This window comes from Poecilia reticulata, chromosome 13, assembly GCF_904066995.2.
Source record: "Poecilia reticulata chromosome 13, P_reticulata-male-v2, whole genome shotgun sequence".
Taxonomy (NCBI): domain Eukaryota; kingdom Metazoa; phylum Chordata; class Actinopteri; order Cyprinodontiformes; family Poeciliidae; genus Poecilia; species Poecilia reticulata.
The window spans coordinates 3,468,241-3,487,660 of NC_088842.1; the positions used below are offsets into that span (position 1 = coordinate 3,468,241).

The 19,420-nt window shown below is 37.9% G+C and overlaps 1 protein-coding gene across 10 annotated transcripts in view; it reads right to left on the reverse strand.

The window, feature by feature from the left end:
• Window positions 1–19,420, reverse strand: part of sgsm2 (small G protein signaling modulator 2) — a 180,601-nt gene that overhangs the window by 39,868 nt on the left and 121,313 nt on the right. For 7 of the 10 annotated variants that reach the window (XM_081614732.1, XM_081614731.1, XM_081614729.1 and 4 more), the window contains 8 exons: window positions 17,546–17,613; window positions 15,637–15,785; window positions 15,418–15,552; window positions 9,713–9,837; window positions 9,532–9,599; window positions 9,124–9,284; window positions 8,049–8,181; window positions 7,709–7,846 (listed from right to left, as the gene is read on the reverse strand). In XM_081614732.1, coding sequence (XP_081470858.1) covers window positions 7,709–7,846; window positions 8,049–8,181; window positions 9,124–9,284; window positions 9,532–9,599; window positions 9,713–9,837; window positions 15,418–15,552; window positions 15,637–15,785; window positions 17,546–17,613 — 977 coding nt within the window. The remainder of the gene's footprint in view (window positions 1–7,708; window positions 7,847–8,048; window positions 8,182–9,123; window positions 9,285–9,531; window positions 9,600–9,712; window positions 9,838–15,417; window positions 15,553–15,636; window positions 15,786–17,545; window positions 17,614–19,420) is intronic. The other 3 variants (XM_081614728.1, XM_008425219.3, XM_081614730.1) reach the window with 2 other exon arrangements.

Consider the following 19,420-nt stretch of genomic DNA (forward strand, 5'->3'; position numbering starts at 1 on the left):
ATAGCAAATTAGTCCCTAAATAAAAACCATCAAGCGCTCCAAGCAGGAACAAACCATTTAATGCAGATAGGGGGTGTTCAGGGCAAATATGGATGTGCATTTTTTGATCTGGGAGTGGGAACATAACATTTTTACTGCTAAAAACAATCTTTGAAAATACAATATGATTCATTTTGTAATTGACAGGGCCCCGAGTTTTTTTATTTTTATTTCTATGAGCAAAAAATAAATGAGTGAATTGTGGAAGGCCCACTGTTGGTCAGTGCCCCTAGAATTGTCATCACTTTTCCCCCCTATACTGGGCCCCTGCGCAGGGGTGTGGAATAGGGGTTTATTTATTGTTCATAGAAAAAAAAAGGGACCTTGTCAATTACAAAATTGCCCGGCCCGTCACCTTCTCTGGTGATGGGCCAGAGTCAGTTTGTAACAGAAAAAGTGTGGCGATTGCAGGAGTGCCTAAATGTAAAAATTTATTGTTTTCCAGAAAGCACAATCAAATAACCCTCTCTGGTTCTTCACAGAAAAAATCCAGGAAATAACACTATTAATGAAATAAATACTGTATTTTTCGGACTATAAGCCGCAACCCCAGAGTAAAAAAAAAAACAACAAAAAATCTGTAAACATACATAAGCCGCACCGGGCTATAAACCGCAGATATCTCTGACGCTTTAGGTTTTCCACAACGATGCAGCAGGATGCAACAAAGAGAAGGTTCCAGAATCCTGTCTGTTTTATTTTATATGATGCAACAGAGAGAAGGTTCCAGAATCCTGTCTGTTTTATTTTATATGATGCAATAAAACAGAAAGTTCCAGAATGTGTTATATTATGCAAGAGAGAGAAAGTTCCAGAATGTGATACGTGATGCAAGAGAGAAAGTTCCAGAATGTGTTATATGATGCAAGAGAGAAAGTTCCAGAATGTGTTATATGATGCAAGTTCCAGAATGTTTATATGATGCAATAGAGGAGAAAGTTCCAGAATCCTGTCTGTTTTATTTTGATAAGAACTTAATTTAAATCAAAACAGATGTTTTTATATGATAAGGACTTTATAAAACCTTATTAAAACAGATGTCTTATACGATAAGCAATATATGACGCAAATTTAACAAATGTTTTATACGATAAGCGTTTTATGACGTAGATTTAACAGATGTTCGTGTGCGATAGTATCGATTTATCAATTTTTTATTTGGGCGTGGCATTTTAATCCATCAAACTCGATTAATTAAAATTTGACACAAAGTAGTGTCCTTATTTTTTTTATGTTTATATTCTAATATTTGTATATCTGTTTAGTTTTCAAGGTGATTACGGTGACCATGGTAATCAAGGTGATTGAGATGACTGAGGTGGAGATGACTGAGGGTGGGTGTGGTGACTGATGATCCACATCAAAGAAAATAAACAAACCTTGAAAATCACCCGTCGAGACTCCGCAAATTAATTCAAGTGCTGGGGAGCTGCTATATATATATATATATATATATATATATATATATATATATTTATTTTTTTATTTTTTTTTTTGTCATAGTACCCCCAAGAATTTAAAACTACTTTCACACTTGGTGACAGCTTTAGCAAAAATGGAGAAAACATTTTTTATTAAAGTTATATACTGCAACTTGAGTAAAATGCAACTACATAGCATTTTTTGAGAAGTGTGGATTGCTTTTATGTGTATTTTGCATGTTGCTTATGACTATTGCTCGTGGGGAGAGATATTTCAGTAAGCTAAAACTAATAGAAAAAAATTAAGCAACCTACTTACATAGTGTATGCAGACTGAATTTTACTCTTGCATGTAAAATTCATGAGCAGTAAATATTGTACTTGTTTGGATCAAAGAAAACAAGGCAGTTGCAAGCCTTTGAAATTGTGACGCTTTTGATGGGTCAGATAGACTCAAGAAATTGTAACAGCAGCTGCGTGGGGGAGGGGGTCCAATTAAATTTTTTTTCAGGGGGCCCAAGATTCCTGGCAGCGCCCCTGCTTGAGAGTGACATCAGTGGAAGATGCGTTTATAACCCAGTTATAAATTAACAGGGTTATAAATTAACAGGGTTAATTTATAACCCAGTTTTTCTCCAAGAGAGGTGAGTAGACTGTGTGAGATTATCAACCATTTAGCATAATTAGCTTAGCTACAAACTACTGTTTGCCTCCTTTTCACTAGCATTTAATAAATTAAGGGAAAAAAATTACCAACATCGTCATATTATGAAGCTGAAGTTGGTTTCCAATTCTAGCTTCCGATATCTAAAGGGCGGTAGTGAAAAAGGTAATTTTTCACTACCTTTCGCATCTTTAACCGACTCTAGTTTAAAAACTACTATGCCTAAACACTTGAAACTTGGACTGGATTATTCTCCTCTTCAAGCTGAATATTTATAACCATGTTTGGGATTTGTGAAACCTTTTCCTGATTTGTGAAAACTCAATAAAGTTCAATTGTCACAATTTTTTTGCATCTGGATCACCATAGATCAGCTCTAATTAAAAAAAACTACTACACCTAGACACTTGAAACCTGGACTAGATTAATGTCCTCTTCAAGCTGGATATTTAAAACCATGTTTGGGATTTGTGAAACATTTTTCTGATTTGTGAAAACTCAATAAAGTTTGATTTTCACAATTTTTTTGCATCTCTTTCATACTAGAACTGCCGTAATTAAAAAACTACTACACCTAGACACTTCAAATCTGGACTAGATTATTCTCCTCTTGACGAAGAATCTTTATAACCATGTTTGGGATTTGTGAAACCTTTTCTTGATTTGTGAAAACTCAAAGTTCAATTTTCACCGTTTTGTTGCATCTGGATCACCATAGATGTGCTCTAATTAAAAAACTACAACCCCTAGACACTTCAAAACTGGACTAGATTATTCTCCTCTTATACCTGGATATTTAAAACCATGTTTGGGATTTGTGAAACCTTTTAATGATTTGTGAAAAGTCAAAGTTCGATTTTCACCATTGTTTTGCATCTCTTTCATACTAGAACTGCCCAAATTAAAAAACTACAACTCCTAGACACTTCATATCTGGACTACATTATTCTCCTCTTCGCCTCCTCTCCTGAGTGAAATTAAAGCCACTTTTATATAAATATTTGTTAATACTGTCATTATGTTGTGACAGTATGGTATGAGAGGTAATCTGTGAAAAATCTATTTCCTCTGCTTTCTCCCAGTGCTAGAAACAACCAGTCAGTGGCAGGAGAATTTTAGTGCTGTCAATCACAATCTTAAGTGGTGCTACTCATTCTTCCTCCCCCTCGATTTGTGCCATGCTGCAACTAGCATAGCACAGAGCTGTGCAGATTCAAACTGTGAATGCTCAGTTTAGTTAGCAAAGCTACCAATGACGGCAGATAAACGGTTTCTTGTAATGATAAGTTGTTTCTCCACCATTAGCACATTTAGCAGTGAGTGAATGAGGCTAACTGACAGTGCTAAGAGCGTCCTACTTGTTCTGATTGGTTGGTTTTGGTCAGAACGGTGCATTACTTTAACCAGTAATTCGGGAAGGAGATGGAGGAGATTGTTTTCACAGATTATCTGTCTCCTAACAAACTGCTACGAAATTGTGACAGCTTTAACAAATATGGAGAAAACATATTTTTTATTAAAGTTATGTATGCTTGAATAAAATGCAACTACATAGCATTTTTGAGAAGTGCTTTATGTGTAGTTGTACGTTGCTTTTGACTGTTGCTCGTGAGGAGAGACATTTCAGTAATCTAAAACTAAGAAAAAATTTAAGCAACCTACTTGCATACTGGATGTGGACTGTTGGATATTAAATTCATGAGCAGTAAATATTGTTCTAATTATCAGTATTGAACCAAAGACAGCAAGGCAGATGCAAGCCTTTAAAATTGTGACGCTTTTTATGGGTCAAATACAGGTCCTTCTGAAAAAATTAGCATTCATTATTTTCCATAATGTAATGATAAAAATTTAACTGTCATATATTTTAGATTCATTGCACACCAACTGAAATATTTCAGGTCTTTTATTGTTTTAATACTGATGATTTTGGCATACAGCTCATGAAAACCCCAAATCCCTGTCTCAAAAAATTTGCATATTTCATCCGACCAATAAAAGAAAAGTGTTTTCACACCAAAAATGTCAACCTTCAAAAAATTATGTTCAGTTATGCACTCAATACTTGGTTAGGAATCCTTTTGCAGCCTTCAATGCGGCGTGGCATGTAGGCAATCAGCCTATTGCTGAGGTATTGTGGAGGCCCAGGATGCTTCGATAGCGACCTTAAGCTCATCCAGAGTTTTGGGTCTTGCGTCTCTCAACTTTCTCTTCACAATATCCCACAGATTCTCTATGGGGTTCAGGTCAGGAGAGTTGGCAGGCCAATTGAGCACAGTAATACCATGGTCAGTAATACCAGTGGTTTAGGCACTGTGAGCAGGTGCCAGGTCATGCTGAAAAATGAAATCTTCATCTCCATAAAGCTTTTCAGCAGATGGAAGCATGAAGTGCTCCAAAATCTCCTGATAGCTACTGCATTGACCCTGCCCTTGATAAAACACAGTGGACCAACACCAGCAGCTGACATGGCTCCCAAGACCATCACTGACTGTGAGTACTTGACACTGGACTTCTGGCCTTTTGGCATTTCCTTCTCCCCAGTCTTCCTCCAGACTCTTGCACCTTGATTTCCGAATGGCATGCAAAATTTGCTTTCATCCGAAAAAAGTAGTTTGGACCACTGAGCAACAGTCCAGTGCTGCTTCTCTGTAGCCCAGGTCAGGCTGCTGCGCTATTTCTGGTTCAAAAGTGGCTGGACCTGGGGAATGCAGCACCTGTAGCCCATTTCCTGCACACGCCTGTGCACGGTGGCTCTGGATGTTTCTACTCCAGACTCAGTCCACTGCTTCCACAGGTCCCCCAAGGTCTGGTATCGGTCCTTCTCCTCAGTCTTCCTCAGGGTCTGGTCACCTCTTCTTGTTGTGCGGCGTTTTCTGCCACACATTTTCTTTCCCACAGACTTCCCACTGAGGTGCCTTGATTCAGCACTCTGGGAACAGCCTATTCGTTCAGAAATTTCTTTCTGTGTCTCACCCTCTTGCTTTGGGGCGTCAATGATGGCCTTCTGGACAGCAGTCAGGTCAGCAGTCTTATCCATGATTGCGGTTTTGAGTAATGAACCAGGCTGGGAGTTTTTAAAAGCCTCAGGAATCTTTTGCAGGTGTTTAGAGTTACTTTGTTGATTCAGATGATTAGGTTAACTGCTCGTTCAGAGAACCTTTTCATGATATGCTAATTTTTTGAGACAGCGATTTTGGGTTTTCATGAGCTGTATGCCAAAATCATCCATATTAAAACAATAAAAGACCTGAAATATTTCAGTGTGTGTGCAATGAATCTAAAATATGACAGTTTAATTTTTATCATTACTTTATGGAAAATAATTAACTTTATCACAATATGCTAATTTTTCTAGAAGGACCTGTAGACACAAGAATTTGTAACAGCAGCTGCGCAGGGGGGCCCAAAAAATTTTTTTGTCAGGGGGTCCACAATTTCTAGCGCCGCCCCTGGTCATTAGTATTGAACACATGAAAAAAGTATATTAGGGATTAATCTTGAAAACCCATCACTTCCAGTTCAGCTGAACTTTTAACCCTTTGATGGTGATCAAAGGGTTAAAGCAGTGGTCTCCAAACTACGACCCGCCTCCACATTTGGTCCGGCCCCTTGAACAATACCAGAGAGCATTTAGATTTTTTTTCATATACTGTATTTTCCGGACTATAAGCCGCTACTTTTTTCCTAAGCTTTGAACCTTATAGCCTGGTGCGGCTTATATGTGGATTTTTCTTCAACCACCAGGGGGCTCTTTAGCAGGAAGTGAAGCAGAAAGTCAAAATTGGAAATTAATGGGCGGGAAAGCGCCCAATAAAACGGGCGCTTTCCCATTTTAATGGGAAAGCCAATAGTGTTATTATTTATTTCCTGACTTTTGTTCTGTGAAGAACCCAGAGAGGGTTATGTGATTGTGCTTTCTGGAAAACAATAAAAAAAAATTTATTTAGGCACACATTTTGATTGCAGTCAAAATATGTGACTGCAATTGTCACACATTTTCTGTTACAAACTGACTTCAGTCCGCCACCAGAGAAGGGAAAAGTTATGTGGCCCTCACAGGAAAAAGTTTGGGGACTCCTGGGTTAAAGGGTTACCAAGAAGTCAGTAAAACAATATTTTTTCTGAATGATTTGTGTAATGTATTGACATATAATATATGTACATCGTCCCAGTTACCCATGGTGTGCAACAGCAGAGTCACTGACGTGGGAATGAAGAAAATACATCAAATGTGGGAAAAGCCACAACAAAATCAGTTGGTGAGAAATCAGCTTGACTAACCCCCATGGTAAACCAGCCAGTCAAAAATCAAAAAGCCAATCTTCCAATCCACATGTATCCATTATACGGTCATGTTATTTGCCACATTCTTTGGTGTGGTGGTTGTTACATAAAGTTAGCTTTTTTCTGTCTCAGTTACATGTTTGCAAAATCAAATGTACAAAAATTACAAAAGTTGTAAGAAGATATTTAACAGAATTGACCTAATTATATTAGAACTGAAACGACTGGTTGGATAAATTGTGATGAATCGATTACTAAAATAATTGTCAACTAATTTAGTAATTCATTAATTATTAAATAGATTATACAAACTCTAAAAAAGGCAATTTGCTGAAGCAACAAAACACTAAGACCATTAATTAAGCCAAACTGTTACAAAAATATATACATTTTGTATTTAAGATTAAAAACTTTTTTTCTGTAAATGTGTTCTAACCAGAACTTGTCAAATGGCAGTTTTAGCTGATTCAAATTCTTTAAAAATAAATGTCCTATTGAGCATCTTTTGCTATCAGATCAATCCTACTCTGTACTGATGTTAAGTCTCACAGAAAAGACTGAGCTTTTCACATGTTGATGTTTTTTTAGCTGTAGATGCATCGTTTGCTACAAAAGATCAAGAATTTAAGGAAAGCTGTTATTGGATTTTAGCTAACAAAAGGTTTATTTTCTCATTTAAAATTCTCTTAATGTATTTATAATACTGTTTTTAAAAAGGCTTCAGTGGGCAAATGGAAAATCAGAAGAATGTGCCAATGTGTTTATCTAATTAATCAATAGAACAATTGATCAATAAACTAATCCTTAGTTGCAGTCCTACACGATATTAATAGCCATCTAATCATGGAGGTTCCTTAAATCTAATGATAAATTAAATACAGTTTAAAATGTCGACTTATACAGAACCTCCCTAAATCATCAACATACTGTCTGCCATCTTTGTAAGAAAATCTTAATTCAATTAATTAAAAGTTCTACAAGAGAAAATAGGATCAGCTAAATTTGGTAGCAGCAGGTCAGAGTTTCGGACCACATTTCTACTTCCCCATGTCACTGATAGTTTGGTTAGACCTAGCCTTCTCCTCACTGCTGGGCTCAGCTTCAGGCAGCACACAGACAGGCAGGCAAAGCTTTGGGGGGTGAGAGGCTAGGTAGGGGAAGGAGGGAAGGCGAAAAAGGACACAGAGAGGTGGGCGGAGGACGAGGGAGGTGGGGAGGGAGGGGTCTGAAGCTTGAGTGAGGTCTAAGGGGTGGGGATGGGGCAGCAGGTTTGGTGGTGTGTTAAGGTGATAAAAACCTTTCAAGACATTAGGGTCTGTGAGGTTCCGCGAGCAGATCATTGAGATCATAGCATGGAGTCTATCTTCCTCTTCCTCATCGTCATCCAGCGACGGTGCGCGGCTGCCCGTGGTGTGGTGGTAGTTTATAGTGACTGCTTACACCAGCGAAACAACAGAGAATGGAATTAGAAAAGGGTTGCCCTACAAGCCTCGGAAAGAAACGACCTGACTTTACAGTAGCAAGCCATACACCTCAAACAGAAATAAGTGTTAGCAGCAGAAAGAACGGCTTTACTTCATGAGCAAGTCTGCCCTGGTAATGTTTTACAGATAAGATGGTGTGACGTGGTTACTCACTAGCATCGTATCGGTATCCTGGGTAGACGATGCGAAAGACGTAGTCAGCAGCTGTCTGCTGCTCACCGTTCCTGTCCTGCTCCATGAGGCGTGCTGCGCTGCTCCTCTTCCGCAACTTAGGGAACACTTTTCCCTTCAAGACACAAGCAGACTTCAATATCAGACTTAAGATACTGGGCTCTCCTCACTGCGAGCCAGATGGTTTGGAATAGGCTAGAAAATCTACGCAATTATTGACTTTTATTCTTCTACTGCTAAATCCATGGCTGAGGTTAGTTCTCAGGCTCTTCTCCTGTAGAACCAGCTCCCAGTTTAAGAGGCAGACACCCAGTCTACTTTTAGAACTAGACTTAAAATGCTCATTTTTGATAAAGCTTATAGTTAGACTGGCCTAGCTTATTCTGGTCTCTCTCTGTAGTTATGCTGGTATAGGCTTAGGCTACTAGAGGAAAAACTGATCACTTTTTCTCACTTTCTTCCTCTACTCCTCTCCAATTTAACTATTTGCTGTAATTTCAGCTATTAACTTTTTTGTTTTCTTTCAGTTATTTTTCTCTCCATAGAAGATACACCAGGTCTGGTGTTCTGATTGACTGTGAATCCTTCCTGGAGGAGGGCATCAGTTGATATAATGCTGCCATCAACTAATCATTCTCTCTCTTCTGCTATTAACTTTTTACTTTAATGGACATTGAAATAATCCTACATCAGTTCATCTGTTTATTCTTGTGTCTCAGCTCTGTTTTCTCAAACCTCTAGTTGGTTGTGTTAGATGGACTACTTCCGGTTCTGCTGGAGGTTTCTTCCTGTTAAAACTTGTTTTTTTTCTCCACTCTTACTACATGCAAGCTCTGTAAGAAGGATTGATGTAAAATCAATGACTACATGCAATCTGCTGGGTTTCCTTAGATATAAACTTTTTAAACTATTTTGGAGAATTACTGTACTGTTTGATAACTAGGATCAACTGTATGTGTGACTGAATTAAAATGATTGTTTTTGTAAAGAGACAACATTTGTTGTGAACTGGCACTATGTAAATTAACTGAAATGACTAGTTAATAATTGTTGTTACCTTGCCTTTCTGGGACCAGAGGGGAGGTTCCAGTTGACCTTGTGGTAGAAGTCCAGTTTCCAGACAGGAGAGGAAGGACAGGAGGTGACCGCCGGGGGGAAAGTGCAGTGGCGGCCTCTGGATCCCATCCTGACTGACGAGTACCAGCGTCCCACAATCAGCTGCATCATGGAAATAAAAGGTTCATACAGAAAAACACATAAGATGAACTATAGAGTGGGTTGTGTAGCACAGTTTTTCTCTGTTTCTGCAAGAGAGGCAAATAAGCATTCACCAAATATAAAAGCCAGATTTTAAAGCTGCAGCAATTTGCACCTTAAGAGATTAATAGCCCAATCAGGCGACAGGGTTTAAAACACTATTATCTCATGCTGCAGTTCAAAAATAACTGACAATGTGTATACTCACGCCGTTGGTGACAGTGGATGCAAACAATCTGGCGCAGAGGAACAGTCAGTGCATAGTCCCAATAAATACTGAAAGTGAAAAAAAAAGTCAGGTTCAGAGGCAGTCGTTTTAGCTCAGATCAGTTCCAACATGTCACTAAATCACAGCTCCTAAGAGCTGTGATTTCAGAGTTTGGCCCAACCTTTTCTCCAGGTCGCAGTCCCCCAGCGTACCATTGATGAGCTGGTTAGGTGTCCACTTTAGCGTGAGGTTATCCCCAGCTTGATGGAGTGACAAATAGCCCCGTAACACCTCCATGTCCTTTTTCTACCATTTCAGATGGAAGAAGGAGAGCTTAAGTGTTGAGATCAAATTTCAAAGTTTAGGTGGGAATACTGAAGTGCTTTGTCAAAAGTTGTGTTTTTTAACAGAGTGCTGTAAAATAGTCTCCCCATTAAGAATTCCTCCTGTTTTTCATTTTTTGTCACATTTAAATATTTAAAATCATCCTATTAATTTTTACATCAGGCAATCATAAACTGAGGAAATAAAATTTTAGTTTTTAAAGGGGCTGTACTGTATATTTTCCAGCCACATGGTGACATTTAAAAGCATAATAAGCTAACTATATGTTAACTTCAGTTGTTAAAAACAGTGGTATATGTTAAATATGACTTAAAAATTTGACTTATTGAAATTGGGTCTCTGTCTTTAAACACTCCTGCTCTTTCTGAAGCATCTTCAGGAAGTGATCACAGCCTGGGTCCTCTATTAATCCTGCAACAACATTTTTACCAGTGTTTCACTGAGAAGTAGCTCCTATAGTGAGCTCAATTCCACCAGGTGTTTGCTAATTGCTGCTGGCTAGTCTGAAGGAACTGAGTGGGGAAGTAGCACTCTGTGAGGCAGAAACCTGGAAACTGCAGGTCTGAGGAGGACTCACGCCTCGACGGCGGGGCTAGGTCCACCCACATATTATACATAGCAGAATGGTTGCCTTGGAGATGAAAGAATTTCTCAAATAGGCCTGAAAGAATCAAAGCAACACTTCAGGTATGTTTTTGATCATGGAATAATAACATCATCACATGATGTAAAGCTCAAAAAAGCATACATAATACTGCCTCTTTAAGCAATCAAATAAGCCAGTCTGAGACCTGACTACAGCGGGACCTGTGGAATCTGCCGAGAGCCAATGTATTATTAATGGGTGTAATATTATTAATGTATTACACACATTAATAATTAGAGATGTGCCGATCAGGTTTTTTTCATGAGGGCCGATCACGGCAGACCACCGATACCGGTCACACAATTATTATTATTTTTTAATCATAAGCACTACCGGTTACATTATGTGGAAAAAGGAACCATGAATTCACCTTAATTTAGACAAAAACTTGTTTTTAATTACTTTTTTCAAGAAAACACTCAAAACAAAACAGGCATTGTGCAAATTGTACTGCTATCGGTAATACTATCTTTAACTGACTGAAAACTCTGAAGGCTCTTAAGTATGGAGAGCCATTTCAGCCAAAATTAAATATGTAAATAAATGGGGAGAAATAAATAAAAATGAGTAAAATAAATCAAAAAATGAAGAAAATGAGTGAAATAAATAAAAGAAATGTGTTAAATAAATAATTTAGCTTTTTCATTAACCCAATTTTTCATTTATTTCTTTTTCATATTATCAATTTCTCAATTTCCCTTTTTTCATTTTATCTATTTTTCATTTATCCCTTTATCCATTTACCCATTTTCATTAATCTATTTTTCATTTAACCACTTTTCAATTTCCCTATTTCATTAACCCAATTATTTCATTTATATATTTTTCATATTATCAATTTCTCAATTTCTCTTTTTCATTTTTTTCATTTATCTATGTTTCATTTGTCCATTTTTCATTTATCCCTTTATCTATTTACCCATTTTTCATTCATCTATTTTTTAATTTAACAATTTTTCAATTTCCTTTTTCCATTAACCTGATTTTCCATTTCCCAGTTTCATTAATCAATTTCTCATATATCCCTTTTTTATTTACCAATTTTTCTTTTATCTATCATTTAACATTTGTTTGAAAAATAGTTACTTTTCCCATTTTCCAATTTCCCTTATTCATTTAGTATTTCCTTATTTTCTTATTTATCACATTCTATTTCCCCGCAAAACTTGGAAAAAATAAATGCAAATGAGGAGAGGCACGTCATCAGGCTACAACTTCCCCAATTGGTTTGTTAGCGTCACACCCATACTTTGCTTCAAGAAAGATGGCAACCTACTAACGGGTTATCAATAAGCTGAAGCTCATTAACTTCATTAGAAAATAGTGTTATTACTCCTGACTTTAGTTCTCGTTTGGCTGCTCAGACAGAACGTGTTTCAGCTCGCGGCTCTCATGGACTCAGAGCTTCACCGTCGGGAGTTTTTACAGTTTGAACAAAGCGGCCGCTGAAGTTGGCTTACGATTGAAGGTTCGGGACACCTTCGTAGCTACCAGCTGTGATCCAACTATAAGGAGCAGACTTTACTGTACATCGTAAATGAACTGCAATATCCAGAGGCAGCTCTATGGAGAATGAGAGTGGCAAGCCTTGGAGATCTTCGTCGGAGGCCATCTTTCAGACATGCACCGCTGCTGTCCGTCCAGGATCCTCCGGTTGCCCAGATGTTGCACGGTAAGCTACCGCTGATGTTTGTTTTCCAACTACAGTCATATTTAATCAGTAGAGCTCAATTACGATCGTGGAAGGTTTTGAGTTGATCTCGGCAGTAGGTGACAAACTGAACGCCTCCAGGATGTTGAGACCAGCACTTCCTCTGATCCAATACATCTTATTAAGGATAAAATCAACAAAACGTGTTCAAATTAATGGCCCGCTTTGTTCAAACTATAAAAACTCCCGACGGTGAAGCTCTGAGTCCATGAGAGCCGCCAACTGAAACACGTTCTGTCTGAGCAGCCAAACGAGAACTAAAGTCAGGATTAATGACACTATTTTCTAATGAAGTTAATGAGCTTCAGCTTATTGATAACCCGTTAGTAGGTTGCCATCTTTCTTGAAGCAAAGTATGGGTGTGCGCTAACCAACCAATTGGGGAAGTTGTAGCCTGATGACGTGCCTCTCCTCATTTGCATTTATTTTTTCCAAGTTTTGCGGGAAAATAGAATGTGATAAATAAGAAAATAAGGAAATACTAAATGAATAAGGGAAATTGGAAAATGGGAAAATTAACAATTTTTCAAACAAATGTTAAATGAAAAATAGATTAAAGAAAAATTGGTAAATAAAAAGGGATATATGAGAAATTGATTAATGAAACTGGGAAATAGAAAATCAGGTTAGTGGAAAAAGGAAATTGAAAAATTGTTAAATTAAAAAATAGATTAATGAAAAATGGGTAAATAGATAAAGGGATAAATGAAAAATGGACAAATAAAAAATAGATAAATGAAAAAGAGAAATTGAGAAATTGATCATACGAAAAATAAATAAATGAAAAAATTGGGTTAATGAAATAGGGAAATTGAAAAGTGGTTAAATGAAAAATAGATTAATGAAAAATGGGTAAATGGATAAAGGGATAAATGAAAAATAAATAAATCAAAAATTGGGTTAATGAAAAAGCTAAATTATTTATTTAACACATTTTTTATTTATTTCATTGATTTTCTTCATTTTTTGATTCATTTTACTCATTTTTTATGTATTTCTCCCCATTTATTTACATATTTAATTTTGGCTGAAATGGCTCTCCATACCAAAGAGGCTAAATAATGCAGAGTCAAAATAAAACCTCTCAACATTGCCAAAACATTTAAGTATAAAACTTAACATTCAAAGGCAAATACAGGTTCCATTAAAAATAAACAATCCTGAGTTACTGAATGAAAACTTCCTGATAGCATGGCGGCTAGCTGATTACTGCTAGTCCTGAGTGGCTGTTTCGGACTGAGCGGAGTAATTATGCAGAACAGGGAGGAGATCGATTATTTTTTCAGAGATTATCTGAGACATGAGACATCCTGTTAGGGCAGCGAAAGTTTTAATACGTGTGTAAAATTAAACAGGTGTGAGAGTTCACTACCAGGTGGAGCAGAAGCGGCGCTCCGTCTGTGAAATATTACCACCTGTAGTGCGTAGCAGCGGTTCAACAGCGAGAAAAGAACCAGCGTCTTACACCGCTAGCTCGAAGTCTTACATTATTTTACAGGTTACGGTATTTGTTTAGCTTTCTGACCGTCATGCTAATCCGGGTGAGTGTTTGTAGCTGTGCGCTGCTTTACCTTCTATCTGATTGCTCCATATGTCTTTTTTCTTCTTTTTTTTTACTGCAGTGAGCCTCGATATAGCCAAACTCCGTCAAGTATGGCATTGTTTTATGCCATATTAGATTCGTCGTGTTGATGCATTTTGAGGTGCTTCACCCCGAGGTAATTTTCCGCCGCAACACGCAAACTTCTAGCCGGCTCAGCGTCCAGCCGGCCCAGCACACAATATACAAGTGCGCGGTAGCTCAAGACATTATGGTACATCCATTTCCGTGCTGCTTTCAGTGCGTTATAGTTCCACACGACATCACTTAGGATTTGTTGCTGCGCGTTTGCGCAGTGTAAAGGAAAGAGACCAGCTGTACAGGCAGGCTGCGAAATGAGATGCAGGTGGTCGGTTTATGTGATCGGCAACAAAAGACCGTGATCGGCGATCACCGATCATACACTTTTTCACGGAAATCGGCCGATTATGATCGGCACACCTCTATTAATAATACATTGGGTCTGATTATGCAATTATTATTATGGAATTATTTCAATAAGATAAATGATGGAAGACTTGGACCAATGCACAAATTCTTCTACAGCACCACACAAAGATTCTGAATAAGGTTAAGGTCTCCGTGGTGACAATTCCATGGTGAAATGATTTCTCATGCTCCTTCAACCACTTTTGCACATCTTGAGCCACTTAAGATTCTGGAATAATTATATTTTAATATGCCTATGCCACTAGAGAAGTTGATGGAATTACCAGGCCGTTCTGGATATTCAGCTACTCAAATGACTAGAGCACATTTTGTTAACATTTTGTTGTGCTCCATTTTGTTAACATAATTTTTTTTTTTTTTACCACAAAATGTGTTTGGAACATAGTTTTTATAAAATTAGGAGCTACTCACTGTAATCACAGTGAAAATAAGACAGCAATCCTCACCTGAAGTTCACATTTAGAAATTGTAAACAACTGTATGGAGACCAAGACTTTTTGCACATAAAACAAACAAACAAAAAAAACATGGCTCACTCTTGGCTGAGGAAGCTTCGCTAGACTGAGGAAGACATCACCCTCCAGTTGCAGAGGGTCACTAGAGAAAACATGTTAACACTTTATCTACGGGTGGGTGCATAAGACTGACATGACACAATCATAAACATGACACCTGTCATGAACATGAAAGAGTCTTTATGTTTGACTGTTGTCATGATGTGTCATTTGGTAAATAATGACACTTTTAATGCAAAAGTGTCATTAAAAGTGTCACTTTTAATGACACTTTTAATGTCATTAAAAGTGACATTAAAAGTTGCAATAAAAGTCCATTAAAAGTGCCATATCAGTCTTATGCATACCCCTTCAAATAAAGTATTGACTAAAACATTCAGAAAAACTACCAAAAGCACAGAAACCGCGCAGGGCTGAATACATCTGCATGGACCACATCCCATGTAGATCCCATGCAGCTCAATATGTGAAACATGTTTTCACAGTTCATTTTGAAACACAATTTATTTTAATATAAGATGAGTTTTTTTTTGGTCTATTTGATTTATTTGTCCCTCAGTGGAAAAAAAATATTTGTACCAACACCAAACTGATAGGTAAACGAGTGGCAGAGTCGTACCGGTTGGACCAGGACGTTGTTTTTGCCGTACAGCAGGTGTGTTCTGGAGTTCTGATGAAGGGACTCCACATACTCTCTCGCAGATGCAGCAAACCTGTCTTCTGACATGCTCCCACTGGACTGCCTCTTACGGATCTGATAAAGGATGTTCACCCTTCAGTTTACAACAGGATGTCTCAAATATCCTGAGATTTGATCTAAATCCTCCTCCAGACTCACCCCCAGAGCGGGTCGACGGCCAGATGACACATCTAGGCTGCGGTGGGCCCCGTGGATACGGTGGCGCTGAACCAGCTCATTGGCTGATGGGTCCGTCCAGAAATGATCAGAAGTTTTCAGCTTAGTGTACTCCAGGGCACAGGGCCCCACTGCAGATACAGAATACAAGCAGAAAACGCACGTAACAGGAATTTGTTCAGTTTAAACCTTCCAAAATATGGGAAGGTTGATCAGGAAATGTTCATTTCTCATTAAAGTAGTTGCATAACTATTCTGCACACAAGAACAACTATGGGGTGCAGTTTGTAAAGTTACACGGTAATAAATGTAATTAAGTATTTAGTTTGGAAAAAATATCTAGTTTGAAAATGAAATGTTTAGTTTGGATATTAAATGTATATTTTGGAAAATAAATGTTTTGTCAGTACTCTGGATTTTTGGATTTGGTTTTGTATCTTATTTATTATTATTCTTTAGTTACCTTAGGTTCTGTTATTCTTGTATGCCTGAGTCTATGTCTAGCTTTCTTTAGTGATTGTAGTTAGATTAATTGTATTTAAATCTTATAGTTATTCCTTATATCATGCTCCCTGTAGTATTTCTAGTAATGTTTATTTCTTAGTTATTTCATCACCCTAGGTTCAGTTATTCTTATATGTCTGATTTATACCTTTCTTTAGTAGTTCCAGTTAAGTTATTAAGTCCTTCTAGCTTCCCCTTATAGCAGGGGTGTCCAAAGTCGGTCCTCGAGGGCCGGCATCCTGCATGTTTTAGTTCTCTCCCTGGCTCATTAGAAGGCCTAAGGAGAACATTGACTTGCTGAGGAGGTTGTTTCAACCACTACGGAGAAAACTAAAACATGCAGGATGCCGGCCCTCGAGGACCGACTTTGGACACCCCTGCCCTATAGTGTTTCTAGCTTTTCTTATCTGGTTACTTTAGGTTGAGTTCTGTTATGTCTGCATCCTAGTATGGGTATGGGTAACCTAGTTAGGATATTTCTTAAGTCCTTCTAGGTCCCCTCATAGTATTTCTAGTTTTCTTTCTTTTTTTTACTTTAGGTTTAGTAAATCTTTTGGTCTGAATCTTTGTCTATCTTTCTTTACTGATTCTAGTTAGGTTATTTCTTTGTTTAGATCTTCTAGTTATTCTAGCTCTATGTCCCTTAGTTCTTATTGTTGTTAGATCAGCCTTGTTTCTGTTTAGGTTTGTTTAAGTTTTTCCTTCATGTCTTTTTCTCTTCTAGCTTATCAGGTTTTCTTTAGTATGATAAGTATTTTCAGCTCCCTTTTGTCTTCTGCAGTATATGTTCTTAGCTTCCCTGTGCCATCTTCTCCCTGGCCCTGTGCCTACTACTCACACCTGCAATCAATCTTCTCATCTAGTTAGGTTCATTGTTCCGATTGCTATCTCCCAGTATTTAAGCTCCTCTATCTCTCCCCTATCTCAGTCACAACTCACCAGTCTGCCTTGTTATCCTGCTCATCACTATGCTAGTCACCTGCCTCGTCTCTTCCTGTGTCTTTGTTTGGCTTTGTTTTTGGATTTTGTTTTCATGGACTCATATTTTTGTAAGTTTGATTCTTTGTTTTGCTTCTTCATTAAAACTTTATACGAAACTCCATCATGTCACTTGCCTGCTGCTTTTGGGTCCACACTTCAACTACATCATGACATATTTACTCAGTTAAGAAACTAAATATTTAATTTGGAGCAAAATGTTTAGTTTGAAAATAAATATTTAGCTTGTGAACTAAACACTTAGTTTGGAACTATAATATTTATAAATGTATGAATTCCATGGTGAGAATATGACTGAAATATAAACACCTGTTTTTTTCTGTGTGACCTTACAAATTTCATAAATAACTGCACTCAAAATTTGTGTTTTCAAGCATTAGTTACTCACCAAGCAAGGCTGCTAAGATGGGCCCAAAGACTTGGTCATTCATTAGAGCTTCCCTTTCATAGTATTTACTGCAGAGATAAAATGAAATGAAAGGACAAGCGTTAGCGTGTGTTTTCTGTGTGAAAGGAAGATGTCCTGTAAAGGTACATGAATGATCGCCGAAACTGCAGGAGTTTTTAGAGACTTTGCTTTTACTTAAGTGTGAGCAAATGTAGAAAACTAACAGGCTCAGCATGTTTATGAATATAGCTTTCAGATGGGAAAAAGGCAAGGTTAATAAAAGTATTTAACAAAAATACTTATTTTATCTAAAATATGCTTGATGTAATACATACATAAAAAGGCTTGTGGTCTGCAGGGCAAAAATTGACATCCTCCATATCCCTGAATCTGATATTCTACTAAAACTATTCATATTACCAACATATTCAGATTTTTTTTTCAAAACTACTATATTATAAAACCTTGGGCTCAAAATTATGACTAAAAGAGAACACATGCTAAAGTGACAAATCAACTAAGTAAGTCGTCTTTGTTTGTTTTTTTGTTGTTTTTTTTGCTACAAATATCTTTTTAAGGATCAAGCAGTTTCTGACATTTTAGCTTTTGGTTTTGCTATGCAGTGTGTGCCATCAAGTTACCAAAACTTTCTGTTGTCCATGAACAAACAGTGCAAACATTGTTTGTAGTGGTGAAATTTGTTAGCAGCTCTGGTTGTGGTTGTGGTTGTGGTTCTGGCGTTGGTCCCTTTTTGAATCCATCCAAATATGTAATATTTCTTCCTGTTACATTTTAACAACAATAAAACACACCATCACTGGATCAGGGCAAAGTTCATCTGTATGAGCTGTACAATCCCTCTGTCAGGATAGCTAACGATCACACAGAAGACTAATTACACTGTAAAACCCAATGGTGCTTCTTACTAATAAGGAGTTATCTGTACTCATATCAGCTAAGAGTAACTTTTATAACTTGAGTTGAGTAGATCCAAAACTAACAGTTTGATTTTCTAAATCATTTACAATAAAGAAACATATGCTTATCATTTATTTTGAGTATTGTTTCTTTGAACTGTTTTAAGTTGTGATCACTGACTCAGACCAAAGAAATAAACCCCCTCCTCTTTCTGACGTCATTACTGAGGTGTTTTCACTGGACTTGTTGGCTGTTGGCCATTAGAGTAAAGTTTCAACAAAGAATTTTAGCAAATTGATATGGATCCAGAGTAGTAGGGAGTGTGGATGTTAAGTGGGCCTTTACCAGTCTTTCAAAGCACTTCATCAAGATCGTAGTGAGTGCTATAGGTCTGCAGTCGTTGAGTGATGATGCTGGTGACTTCTTGGGTAATGGTATGTTGGTGGTGGCTTTGAAGCTTGCTGGTATGATGGCTTGGCTCAGAGAGATGTTGTAGATGTCTGAGGATATCAGTGAGTGATTCAGCACAGTCTCTGAGGTATGTTGTCTGGACCTGCAGCTTTCCTGGGGTTCACCTTGAGTAGGGTCCTCCTCACGTCCGCTGGGTCCATTTGAAGTGTTGTGCTGTCTGGGTTGACTGGGGCGACTGGGGTAGGTGTTGTAGTGTTAATTTCTTCAAACCGGCTGAAGAAAGTGTTCAGTGAGTTGAGGAAGTCTGTGTTGTCCTCACACGGTGGGGGGGCTGGCTTGTAGTCTGTGACTGACTGGATGCCTTGCAACAGGCGTCTTGGGTCTTTTGTGACTGTGAAGTGTGAGTTGATTTTTTGTCCATAAGCACACTTGGCTGCTCTCACGCCCCAGTGCAAGTTGGCCCTGGCTGACTTGAGGGCCGCCTTGTCTCCAGACCTGAAGTCAACTTTGTGTGCTCTCAGGAGCTCACGTACCTCCCTGGTGAAC